We start from the raw sequence: 12,283 nt of genomic DNA on the forward strand, positions 1-12,283 counted from the left end.
GCAGAGTACAGGCTGAATGAGAAGCCGTCTGGGAGAAGGTGCACAAGGCCCTTAGGACTAGATGGGCGGAGGGAGCAGTTAGGACACACAAAGCCTTCGCCCCCTGAAGAGAAGATAAATCAGCCTTCCTCTAAAGGGAAACGCTCTGCTGTCAGAAGACAAGCCGCCGCCGCCGAGGGTGGGCAGGCTGCAGAGCAGAGGGAGCGGGAGCACAGCGCTCTCCTCCACTGCGGCCATGCTCGGTGTGGAGTAAGCTGAGCCGCCTGCGGGAGCCGCCCTGCGCCAGGCCAGCAGAGTGCCCAGGTGAGAAGAACGAAGAGGAGGAGGCCTGCCTGCTTCCAGAGAAAGCGTCAGAGGAAGCCCAGCCAGGGCTTCAAAGAGGAGTCTTCACCTGGGTTCTCCCTGTCCCCAGGTGAACTGTCCTCCTGTCCCCGGGGGCTCTCCTCACTGAAGTGCTGAGCTCTCTCTGAGGCTTATCCAGGCAGCAGGCAGGCCCTCCTTTGCTCTCGCTCATAACAGATCCCGGAGGCGTCTCCGCTCGCTCCTGGGGCTCCCGAGGCAAGGTCACCTGCTTGATTTCGGAGGGCCCATGGCCACTTCCACAGCCAGTTCCTCCGGCTGCGGGGCTTGCCCTGCTTCCTGTGCTCCATCTGGCCCCCTCTGCACCCAGGCGTCCTCCAAGGTTCACTCCCAACAGCCATACTGGAGGGGCACCCCACCCCCAGGCAAGACACAGTCCCCAGAGCCCAGCACAGGCACGCTGGAAATGTCCCATTCCACCCGCCTGGCCTTTTCCATGCCGAGCTCCAAGATAATTGAGTCCCTCTGCCCATAGCCTGTCACTCTCGGGCACCAGCCGGGTCTTTGCATTGAATCATTCTTCCCTGGGGAAGGGAGATGTAAATAGCTAATTAGAAAAGGCAACGCTCTTTTCGGACTTGGAGGAGCCAGTCCAGCTAAGCAATGAATCTTGGAGTCGCTGTGGCTCCAGGCCAGGCAAATGTGGAAGCCGTAATTCAAGAGAAGGCTCAGCGGCAGCTCGGTGCCCGTGTCCCCTGTGAAACACAAGGGTCAGCAAAAGCACCGGGAGATGCCGAGGTCCCCTGCAGACCCAGGAGACAAGCCCCTGACCTCTGCAGAGGGGCCCAAACAGCCGTGAGGGCAGCTCTGGCCACCCGGAAAGGTCGCAGGGGGGCCCAGCCATTTTCTCACGAGAATCAGTCAGCCAAGCAGAAGTGCCTCTGGAGGTCTTCTGTGAGACCCGACTGTGCGCAGGAACCACCCAGAGGGGGCGCGGGACAGCCCAAGCAGAGACGGCACACTGAGGGCCCTGGAAGAGCGAGGAGGCTGCGGACTTCTCAGAAATGGAAGCTCTTCCTGAAGCCCTCCAGGTCAGTTTGGCTACCAGAGGGCACCATTCACCTCACACCGCAGACCCCCAAACCCAAAGTCCACTCGCCCACCAACCCCAGAACAGGGTGAACACCCCCACACACACCCCCCACACCCCCGCCTCCATGAACTCTATTCCACCCATGGCTCACCCCCCACCCTCAGACAATACACACACAACACAGAAACCGCACACTGAGGGCCCTGGAAGAGCGAGGAGGCTGCGGACTTCTCAGAAATGGAAGCTCTTCCTGAAGCCCTCCAGGTCAGTTTGGCTACCGGAGGGCGCCATTCACCTCACACCGCAGACCCCCAAACCCAAAGTCCACTCGCCCACCAACCCCAGAACAGGGTGAACACCCCCACACACACACCCCACACCCCCGCCTCCATGAACTCTATGGGAGGGAGGGCTGGCCCCGCTCCACACGACGACACTACCAGGCCCCCTGGCACATCCGAGGGAAATCCTTAATCAGCCCATCTCCAGAGTGCATGTGCCCGCCTTCCATGTGCATAAGAGTTTACAAAAAAGCAAGACCCAGAAACAAGGTCCAAATACAATAGGAAACAGCTTCATCAAAAAGAAGACAAAAAATGTTTACATGGGGAATAAATTAAAAATGGATCAAAAGGGAGATCAAATGACAAACTGTTACATCCCGGCCCAACATGCCAGCTGCGACCGTCCACCCCGTGGTGCTCTCTGTCTGAGTGACGTGGCACACATCCCTAGACCACTAGACCATGGTCAGGGGGGACTCACTGGAGACTCAATCCACACAGGGACCCTGCCAATCGCTGGTGGGTTTCCACGGTCACCCATAACATTCAGATAGAAGCCCCAATGCCCTTTGTTCCTGGGGGCTTCTGGGCCATCAATCTTAATGGCAGCAGTCTGGCTCAGCTTTCTTCTGCGGAGCCGGAGTGGGGAAACCCACCTTCCAGTTAGCAGCCCAAGGCTTAACCCACAAACAGGGCTCCTGACAGGCCCCTTCAAAACCCACCAGCACTGAGCCATTCTCCCTCAGAACCAAGAGCACCACGGGTGCCCCCTAACACAGCGAGCCGGGTGAGGCCCCTCATCCCCATCGCAACCTCACACGCCCCAACTTTCCCCCTCCCGGCGGCTGGCGGGCTGGAGGCACCCATGGCTTCCTAATGTCTGGGAGGCGGTGAGCTGAGTGCTGGAGCCAGCTGGGTCCAAATCTCAGCTCCACTGCCGTCTAGCTGCCAAGGACAGGTGCCTCCTGGGCTTGTCTCCAGGGCAAACGAGTTCAGATGGGATAACGCTTCCCAATGGGCCCTTGTCTGCCGCAGGATGGATGCACACGCGCCACCTATCAGGATGACTGCCGGTGTTTTCTAGTAATTCTGCCACATTCTCTGTGTGTGTGTGTGTGTGTGTGTGTGTGTGTGTGTGTCTCATCCACACACGCACGTGTGCACTCATAAACACATGAACAGGAGCCCTGCTGGCATAACGGTTACGTATTGGGCTGCTACTCCCAAGGTCAGCAGATCGAAATGCTAGCTGTTCCTCGGGGAAAAGACGAGGCTGTCTGTTCCCTTAAAGAGTTCTGGTCTCGGAAACCCACCAGAGCAGTTCTAGCCAGTCCTGCTGGGCCGCTACGAGGCGGCACCTCCTCAACAGCGGTGAGTTTGGGGTTGGTCTTTATAAACACAGAAAGGAGCCCAGGAAGGGCAGGGGCTCAGGTACCGCTCTGCTCACCAAGATCAGAACTCAGAGCCCCCCAGCCGCTCCTTGGAAGGACTCTCCCCGCACATCTCTGGAACTCGGTGAGGGCTGACAGCAGTCGGAGTGGTTCCACAGATCTATTTACATGTGCTGTGAATCGGCAAGTAGTTTTCTAGCTTAGGCAGTCTCCAGACACACACTGCACTCCCACGTCGACCGCTGAGAGTACGCGTGGAAACGAGGACTGTTTGCCTGCTACATCTGGGGAGACATGACCTGATGCCCGCATGGCTCTTCTGGCCACTTCTCCTGGCCTCCCACCCACCGACCGGGTGGGGAACATGCAAATAGGAGTCTCCAGGGCTCTGGCCACCCTCTGAGTATAAGTGAGCCTTCTCAGAAGCAGGAAGAGCATCCTGAGACCACCAAGGGAAAACAGCCACCCAAGGAGGCCGTTCAGGGAGGTCGTGGACCAGAGCGGCATGCTTGCCAACGTGGCCGAGAAGAGGCCATGCTGTGGGTAAGCGGCTAAACCCTTAATGCTTCCGCATCCCAACTTGTGGTAGCCTGACAACGTCCCTAATAGGACTGTCTGTGTGGCCCCTGCAAGGGCTTGTGGAACGCAGCTGAGAAGTGGGCAGCGTGGGGTGCAAAGGGTGGTGCCAGAGTAGGCAAGGAGGGGAGGGGCGTGTGGGCCAGGCCTTGGGTGGGCATAGAGGTGGATTTTCCTCCCTACTAAAGTGGGAGGAGGGCAGACAGGGCCTTACCGCTGTGCCCTAAATAGCAAGTCCATTGAGCATGCTTCTGTAGAAGCTAGGAAGACAACTATCCCATCTAATAGCTACAAACTAGTCTGCAGAAGAAACATCAGCCCCCCAGAGCTCTGAGCTCCTGTCTGTTAAGTTCACCTCTTGCCTTTCCCAGCGCTTCCCTGACACCTCCCGCTTCCGTGAGCTTTAGGGGAGCGTGAGACCAGTTCTAGGAACATTTTAGGGACGCATCTTACCAATAGCATAGAGCTGGATTATAATTTTCAACTCAATCTGGCCTCACGTTTTTGTCCCTGCTTTTGAGAACATTTGGCAACTTGATTCTTGTCTTTGACTCGTGTGTGTGTGCACGCGTGCGCACCCATATGCTTAATGCGCCTTGTTTTGATATTTGTAATGCTCAATGAAGATAAGCAACATCTTGCACCAGGAAAGCTCTCTGCCCTCGTCTCCATCAACCCTGGTTTCCCCTGATGCATTTTCTTCGTTTGAGTCCACTTCCCCCACCCGTTCCTATTTCTAGTCTCTCTCTTAAAGCCCACTCAATGATTCCCTTGGATCTGCATTCCCTTTAACTGATTCTCTCTCCTGCTGTGTCTAACGAGATGTGCATTTCAGTGACTGCAATCCTCTGGGTTATTTTTCCTTCCTTGATAAATCTGCACACTCTTTTCATGGGCTCTTGGTTTGGGTTTTAATCCCAGTCTCCCACCCCCCATTTATCCGTACAGTGCAAAATGGGTGGTGGGAAAAATTGCCAGTAACTTAGCCTAGGCCAAGACGGAGGGCCAAGACACACAGATACCAGTCCTCCCGGGGGTCTTCATCGGGAGCCAGCCACATGCACAAACAAGCACTCGCTTGAGGATATCTTTGATGCAGGAGAAAAGTGTGTGCTCTGATCGCTGCCGTCAGACGTCCCTGAGTGGCTCCACCTCGTGGCAGTCCAGCCAACAGCAGACAGAACACGGCCGGTCCTGTGCATCGTCACCGCTGTCCCCAGGTCTGACACAATGCCCATGTAGACACAGTTTCAGCCACCGTGCCAGTCCATCTCCTTGAGGGGCTTCCTCTTTTCCACTGACCACCTACTCTTCCACTGCCCTTCTCCGGGGGCTGGTCCCTCCGAATGACAGGCGCACCGTGTGTGCGGCAGAGTCTCACCGTGCTGGCTGCTAGGGAGCATCTGGCCGTCCTTCTTCCAAGACCGAGGAGCTTGTTCTTCTGGCCGCCGGGGTAGGTTCGAGAGTCTTCACCAGCGTCTGAACGCAAAGCCGTCCATCAGCTCTCCGGTCTCCTTCACTGACCGGCTGCTCTCACAGGCACATGGTGTGGTCAGGTGCACCTCGGCCCGGGGCATCTCGCCCCGATCCTCGATCCTCGATGCTTTCAGGAGATCCTGTGCAGCACACATGCCCAGTAGAGAGGCTCTGTCATTTCCTCCCCGCGGCGTCCCTTTATTAAATCCTGACCGCCGAGGGGCATCTTCTCAACATTCCGGGTAACAAGATGAGGAGAACATACAGCGTACCCGGCAGCAAGACCAGCATGCGCTGGATCCTGCGAGGGAGGCACTGGCGCAGCAAGACCAGCATGCCCCGGATCCTGCGAGGAGGCACCGGGTGGGGCTGTTTGGGCTGGGAGCTGAAGGAGGCATGCCTGCCAAGAGCCATCATTTCTCTGTGGAGGAGAGGCTGGCACACAAAGTGGGCATCCGTCTCGGGCCTCTGGAAGACGTTTCCTGACCACGAGCACATGAACCTGCACTCCCTGCAACAGGATGGCCGGGATTTGCTGCTGGTGGTGAGAGCTGTGCTTTGGAGCCCAAATTCAAACTTGGGGGGACTTGCACTCACCACCGGGAGCTCGGCAGTCCCCTCTGAAAGCTGGGCGGAGGGACTGACCAGGGCGATGGCTGGATATTGTAAAATGGACAGTGTCAACACTTGGGAGACCTGCCGGCCTTGGGCGGCCCATGAGTAAGCAATGGCCACTGCCTGGCATTCTAGTACCACACGGAGACGGCAGGGCCACTGGGAGGGCCAGGCCAGGCCCGTGGCCTCGGTGCAAATGTTCCCCGGCCTGGTTTCAGGTCCCACAAGGAAGCTAACCGGCCAGGGGCTGCCGTTTGCCCACCGGTGGTGGATGAACCCACAACGATCGGGAAGAGCTACTCAGGACCCCCCTTCTCCTCCTGCACATCTGTGAGAGGCTGGGCTTCTCCTCGCACTTCAGCCATAAGGAGAGAAGCAGAGATGGAAATCCAACTGTCGCTGGTCAAACTGTTCGCTGGAGAGACTGGCAGTAATGTAAAGCACTCCGCCGGGATTCACAAAAATGCCTTTCTTTACCCTAAATATTTTCGTTTGGAGGAAATGCTAGTTTATCCTAAAAAGATGTTATTCCTGATAACGTGTGATGAGAGTTTATCATCATTATTTAAAAATAAATCCCCAAATACGTTTTCGTTTCTCAGTTTTAAACTCTTGATAAGGTAAATATCGGTAGGTTTCACCCACATAAGCATTGAAAAACAAAAACAAAACAAAACCTTTGCATCGGCAACTGTGAATGCTTACAGAGCTGTTTTTCCGTTCAACAATTCGCGTACACTGTGAGCCAGCTCCTCCATCACCACCCCCGCAGTGTGACACCACTCCTCTGGACCCCTCTCTCCCCAGCCCTCAGAACTTCGTCCTTGGGTAAACGCGGTCCTTTGACCTCAAATGGCTGATTATTCTAAGGAATTCTATTTTACTAATCTCATTGCTCCCTTGTAGAAATGTCTACTATTTGGCTGAAAATTAAGCCCCAGAGGGGTGGGGGGTTCCTTTCCAGACCTGAAGGTGGGAGAGCTCTGTGATTCTGAGTGTTGTCCCACATTTGTGTCCCTCTCTAACCCTGTCAGAGCAGTGGGTGGTGAGAGCCAGGCACCACCTAGGTTATTCTGGTCTCAGGGCTGTGGACCCTGACATTTGCATGGCCCGTGAGTCCACTGGTTTCCACGTGTTGTGGGGTTCAATCGCTCTTCCTTCCTGGGGCGGGGAGAGCTTCTGGAACCCCAGTGACCATGCAGCCGTGTAGGGTGGTGAGCACAGTCTTGGTGAGGCATGCTGGGCCCACCACAGCACAGCAACTCACTCCCTCAAGGTGCTCGGTTACAACAAGAAGCTTTTGTCACCCGGCCCCCTGGATGCTCCACCACATGCCCGACGTATGTCTACATAGGTCCCCTGTCAAACGAAGAATACTGTACTCAGACTCTCCCGCCCTCCCTCCTACCCACGCAGTGCCTGCACAGGGATCGGGAGAGGAAGGACTCACTCCACTCCACACACTGCAGAACCACTTGGGACAGAGTGCCTGGCCAGGACCCAAATTCTCCGAGCATCCGCTCCAGGCCATGGCAGTCACCGCCGACGGTCACCACTCTCCTCTCTGAGGATGCCCCTTATCTCCCCAGCTCAGCTCTCTGCACCTTGAGCAAGTTGTGCCCTCGACAGCACGGCATAGAAAAGCCTGGTGGCACCGTGGGTTAAGCACCTGGCTGCCGACCTGAAGGTCAGCAATTCGCACCCATCAGCAGCATCATGGGAGAAAGAGGGGCCACTGCCCCTGTACAGAGTTATCACGTCAGAGCAGCTCCACCGTCCTACGGGGCCGCATGAATGGGGACAGGCACAAAGCAGTGGGGGTCTTCACACAGCATCATGTCCTGTACCTGTCCGTGTGCCTAGTGAGCCCGCCCTACTGGGCTGTCTGCTTGCACCTCAGTCTGCAGACTCCCTTCCCCCCCAGGCTCTGAGAGGCTCATCAGCACAGGGATGGCACCTGTGTACATAAGTGCCTGCCACCCTGGGGCCAAATCACAGGACTCCATCAGCCAGTTGATGTAGCTGGCAGACGTCCACAAACCTAGTGGGACGCAGACTACTTACTCCCCTGCCCCCCACCCACCCACCAAGGAACCAGAGGGTTGGCGGCTGCCTGCTGCTCTCCGCCGCGGGGTCTGTGAGTCTGCAGGCTGGGCATGAGCTCGGAAAGGCTGTAACTGGGGTGGGACCATGGTTGGCTTTGGGTCTCTGGTCTGGGTTTGTGTCCCCGAGGTACGTGGCTTCCTCGCCCTTATCTCTGCCCGCTCTCAAACACTAGGGGTAAGGCCAGTTCTGCTGTGAGTTCAAAGGTCAATGACAGGACACGCTCCGAGTGGTGGCTGCCACGGCAGCACTGAGATGGCCGCTGTCAGGACGGTGAGTGCAAGAAGGAACTCCAAAACGAGCCCCCTTGGGGCAGCCCCTCAAGGGAAGAGCCACTGGGAGTCTGGCTTCCTGACTCAGTTTCCTTGGTGGCGCTCTGACAAGGGCACCCACCCAACTTGGCAAAATAAAACTAAATCCCACAAGGTGTTGCGGACGACAGTGGGGGTGGGGGTGGGGGTGGGGTGGGGGTGTAACTACACTGAGACTTGTTGGAGATGATGCTGAAGAAAGATGGTGGCCCTCGCTCCACAGGGAGCGCCCTGGGCGGTGGGCGCGGTGGGGACCACCACTTCACCAAGCGTCCGTCCTTCTCCAGGGACTGGCGACTCCTGACACGGAGCCCCCGTGCCGCTGCAAGCACTCCAGCAGGCCTCCTCTGCTGGCCGCCCTGGTCCCTGGCACTTTCAGGACTCTTCCCAACACCACCTTTCTCAGTCTTCCTTAGCCACGCCCATCCTTCACATGCAAATGAGGTGCCTCATTTAATCTCTCTGGTCCCATTTCAAATTCGTTCACATCCTCATCTTTATCTCCAAGCAAGAAGGCGAAGCCCTTGTGGAGACTGAGGACATCCCCAGGGGAAGGTCACCTTGGTCACCTTGGTGACCTCAGGTAGGACAGAACAAGAGGGTGATCTTCAGGATCAAGTCCCTCCACGCCCAAGGAGGGCTCCCACCGCCGCTTACAAGACTGATGGACATGGCACGAAGTCCCCTGTGTCTCTTCCCAGAGGGACTGACAGACGCGCTGATCCAGCGTCCATCTGAAAGCCCGTGCCACTATGGGGCGTGCATGTTCCCAGGAGGCCGGAGGCCCGGCTACCAAGGGTCACCAGGGTGGACGGACTTGCCACCCAGAGTTTCCAGAAACCATCTGAGGGTTGAGGATGAAAGGTCAGGCGAGCTGCTTCCAAAAACCAGCAGCCAACCACAGCCCTGTGAACCACAAGCGAACACGGAGACGGCCTTACCTAAGCGACTGGGACAGAGCACCCCCCTCCCAAGGCCCTGGGCAGGGGCCCTGACGCCCGGAGCTCCTCCTCCCAGGACAGGCTCTGGACTCCACAGTCACGTGGGCCGGAAGATGGATGCTCGCCTGCAGGTTGCCAGGCTCTGTAAACACGGGCACCGGAGCGGCACTATGCCTCACACTTGTCAGGCCTGCCAATAAACCATTTCATCAGAGAGCAGATCGCGGGTGAAAAATGAAAAGCCGGCATCGATTTCATTGTACGGCTGATTTTATTTACAAATAGAAGGCAGATAATCTTGTATTTAAATGGCAGGAGTTCCATCACTCATGATCAAACCAGTGACATTTGAAATTTATAAAGTTTCACATTACGATTCAATCTCTTTACCAAGAGGGGGGCCTTCCAGGGGAGCTTGGCTCAGAGTGGTGATGGCCCTGTCGGAGAGGGAGATGCCCGCGGATGCTCTCCGCCGGGCGGCGTCCCCCGACAGCGGCGGCCCCGTGTGAAGCTCTCCAGAGTGGCACAAACCCGCCCAGCTTCCCGCAGAGAATCAGAGCTCATCCTGCAGACGGCACCTCAGGCCCAAGCCTCAGATGAGGGTCTGCCGGTGCCTGTGTGGGCCCCCCATGGAGCCATGGAGCGGCACCAGAGAACCCACGACAGTGGCTCAGGAAACCCACCCTGACAGCTGGACATGGGGCCACGGCCATGTCTGCCCAACAGGAGGGCCTGCGGGCCCACTCAGGGTAGCCACACACCCTCCACCATGGTGCCAGCACCTAATGCCAGTTCATGTGCCCCTGCGGAACAGACGGCCCAGGGCATTTTGACCCCAGGAAACATTCATCCACAGAAACCCTGCCCATCTGGCCTTCAAAGCGCGAAGCAGGTAAAGTGAGTCAGGACAAAGCGGCAGTCACTGTGTGCTCTATGCCAAATGTGCGTCCACGGGGCACAAGTGTGACTCTCGGTGCTGCGTGACCCTTCTCAGACGCAGTCACCCTCTGGGTGGTCGACCCTCGGCTCCCTCATCCACAGGGTGAGGCTCTAACTCTAGTCCATCTCTTATGAGATGTAAAAGGATTAACAGCGGGAGCAGAAATACAGAGAGCTACCACCACCCAAGAAAGAAGCTGGGGCATGTCCTTTGGACCGGGGTCTCTGTGGAAGGAGCCTCCCAGACCAGGGGAACCTGAGGGCAAGGCGCATGCACGGAGCCCTCCAATGTCACCAGGCCCCTGGATGCTGCAAGGAGACAAGGACCTTCCCCACAGTCGACGACGAGGAGGAGAACGCCTTCTCCCAGAGCCAGTACCCCGACTTTCAGAAGCTTCAGCAGTGCGGAGTGAAGCATGGATCAACACTGTCCCCTCGGGGCGCTTCAGAAAGCTAAGGCGCAGCGTGGCCCTCGCATGGGAAATTCCTAGAGCTGGCAGACGCAGAGAAACCAAGATGGTTCATGGTTTCCAAGGGTGAGTGGAGGGTACAGGTGAGACGTATTTTCAGGAAGCCCTAGATTTCTGATGCCGTGGTAGCAGTGAATACGGTGACAGTGGCACACCGTGAGGACTACAACGGAGACCACACCCCCGTACACAAGAAGACGCTGACCTGGCAAATTTTACAACAAAAGAAGGAACCCAGCTCCGACCTCCTCTGTGTGCCCCTGGACAAGCCCCCTGGGCCAGGGGAGCACGGACCCCACGGCTTAGACAACGAGAAGTCAAGGACGGGAGTGCGAGGACCGGTGGACCTGGCAGAGCCCGGCCAGCCTCCGGCCGCCCATCCCTGGGTGGCCAGGCCTCCATGCTACTCCTTGACCGCCACCCACCAGGCTGTGCAGGCCCTCTGCACGGTTCTCCCTCACACCATCCCTGCCGCTCAGGCGACAAGCTAGGACCCACCCAGTGCAGCCAGAGGGATACCCCTGCACCAGGGTGAGCAGGGCAGTGGGTGCCCCTGGTCAGCCCAGCAGGATGCCGTGGGCTCCCAGAGGGAAGGCAGCCTCACGCTCTCTCCCACCCACAGCCCGCCCCCCGCAGAGCCTCACCTGGATGCCGTCCAGCAGCCGGCTCATGCACCAGTAGGTGTCCGCCTCGATGTTGCGCAGCACGTCCTCAGGCACCTGGGAGACGTCCACAGCATCCACGTCCTCCCCGTCTGCAGAGCGGGAGAGACCACAAGCAGTCAGCCATGGGGAGACACACTGGCCTCACCTGCCGGTGCCCCCACACCCACCCGCCCCTCCCGCTTTACCCAAGGCCCACACCCAGACCCTCCACCACTCACTGGTGCTCAGCCTGAACACCTAATTAACATTCTGAATCCACTCCAATTAATCAGCATCACTAGCAGATGGTGGATGATTGCTCCTCGGGCATTTCCCATCTGAGAGACACAGAGAGAAGCCCAACCAGGCCAAATGCCCCGCGGTCCAGATGGCTCCACCTCACCTACCCCAGACTGCACTGCTTCTCCCAGCAGCCCCGAGTTCCTCAGCTCCGGGCAGTAGGGGGTGGGGGATTCTAGAGCCCTGTTCATGCAGGGGCTTCCTGAGAGCCTGTGGGCGCGCACGCCCCACTCCTTACGTGGCACCAGATGGCTCTGAAGCAAGCCGGTGCCTCGCTGATTCTTGTTTTATTACTGTTGCCTGTTTGTTATCAGTCGCTTAGGAAACCGTACGCCGGGCCCTAAAGCACACACGTCTGATAGCAGTAAACGCAGGAGAGGCTTCAAGGCGGGGGAGAGTGAACGAGAAGACGGTGGTGCTTCCCCACGAGCTGTGGGCCCTTCACGTGGTGCGCATCTCTGAGGGCGCGCCGGGGCAGACCAGTGGCAAAGCTGCGCGTGGTTCCTTGTAACTCGGAGAGGAGAGGCTCGGTGTTGGCGACCACAGGACGGCTCTAGGCCGCTGCGCGGTCGCCCAGGGCTGGGTGGACGCCGTGGCGGCGAGTGCGGAGTCTCTGGAGACTCTGCCTCCATCTAAGTTCTGTTTGTGCTTTCGCTCTTTTCTTCTCTTTCACTTTTTAATCGTTTCATTAGGGGCTCATACAGCGCTTATCACAATCCATACATGCACCAATTGTGTAAAGCACATTTGTGCATTCATTGCCCTCATCATTCTCAAAACATCTGCTCTCCACCCAAGCCCCTGGCATCAGCTCCTCATTTTTCCCCTCCCTCCCTGCTC

The 12,283-nt window shown here is 57.5% G+C and overlaps 1 protein-coding gene across 1 annotated transcript in view; it reads right to left on the minus strand.

Moving 5' to 3' along the window:
- Positions 1-12,283, minus strand: part of TBC1D22A (TBC1 domain family member 22A) — a 134,652-nt gene that overhangs the window by 43,973 nt on the left and 78,396 nt on the right. Inside the window, exons 8-10 of the mRNA XM_045290684.1 lie at positions 11,144-11,253; positions 9,465-9,601; positions 5,393-5,466 (exon numbers count right to left, since the gene is read on the minus strand). Coding sequence (XP_045146619.1) covers positions 5,393-5,466; positions 9,465-9,601; positions 11,144-11,253 — 321 coding nt within the window. The remainder of the gene's footprint in view (positions 1-5,392; positions 5,467-9,464; positions 9,602-11,143; positions 11,254-12,283) is intronic.

Source organism: Echinops telfairi, unplaced genomic scaffold, assembly GCF_000313985.2.
Source record: "Echinops telfairi isolate 266 unplaced genomic scaffold, ASM31398v2 ScPeMD7_2;HRSCAF=8, whole genome shotgun sequence".
Lineage (NCBI taxonomy): Eukaryota > Metazoa > Chordata > Mammalia > Afrosoricida > Tenrecidae > Echinops > Echinops telfairi.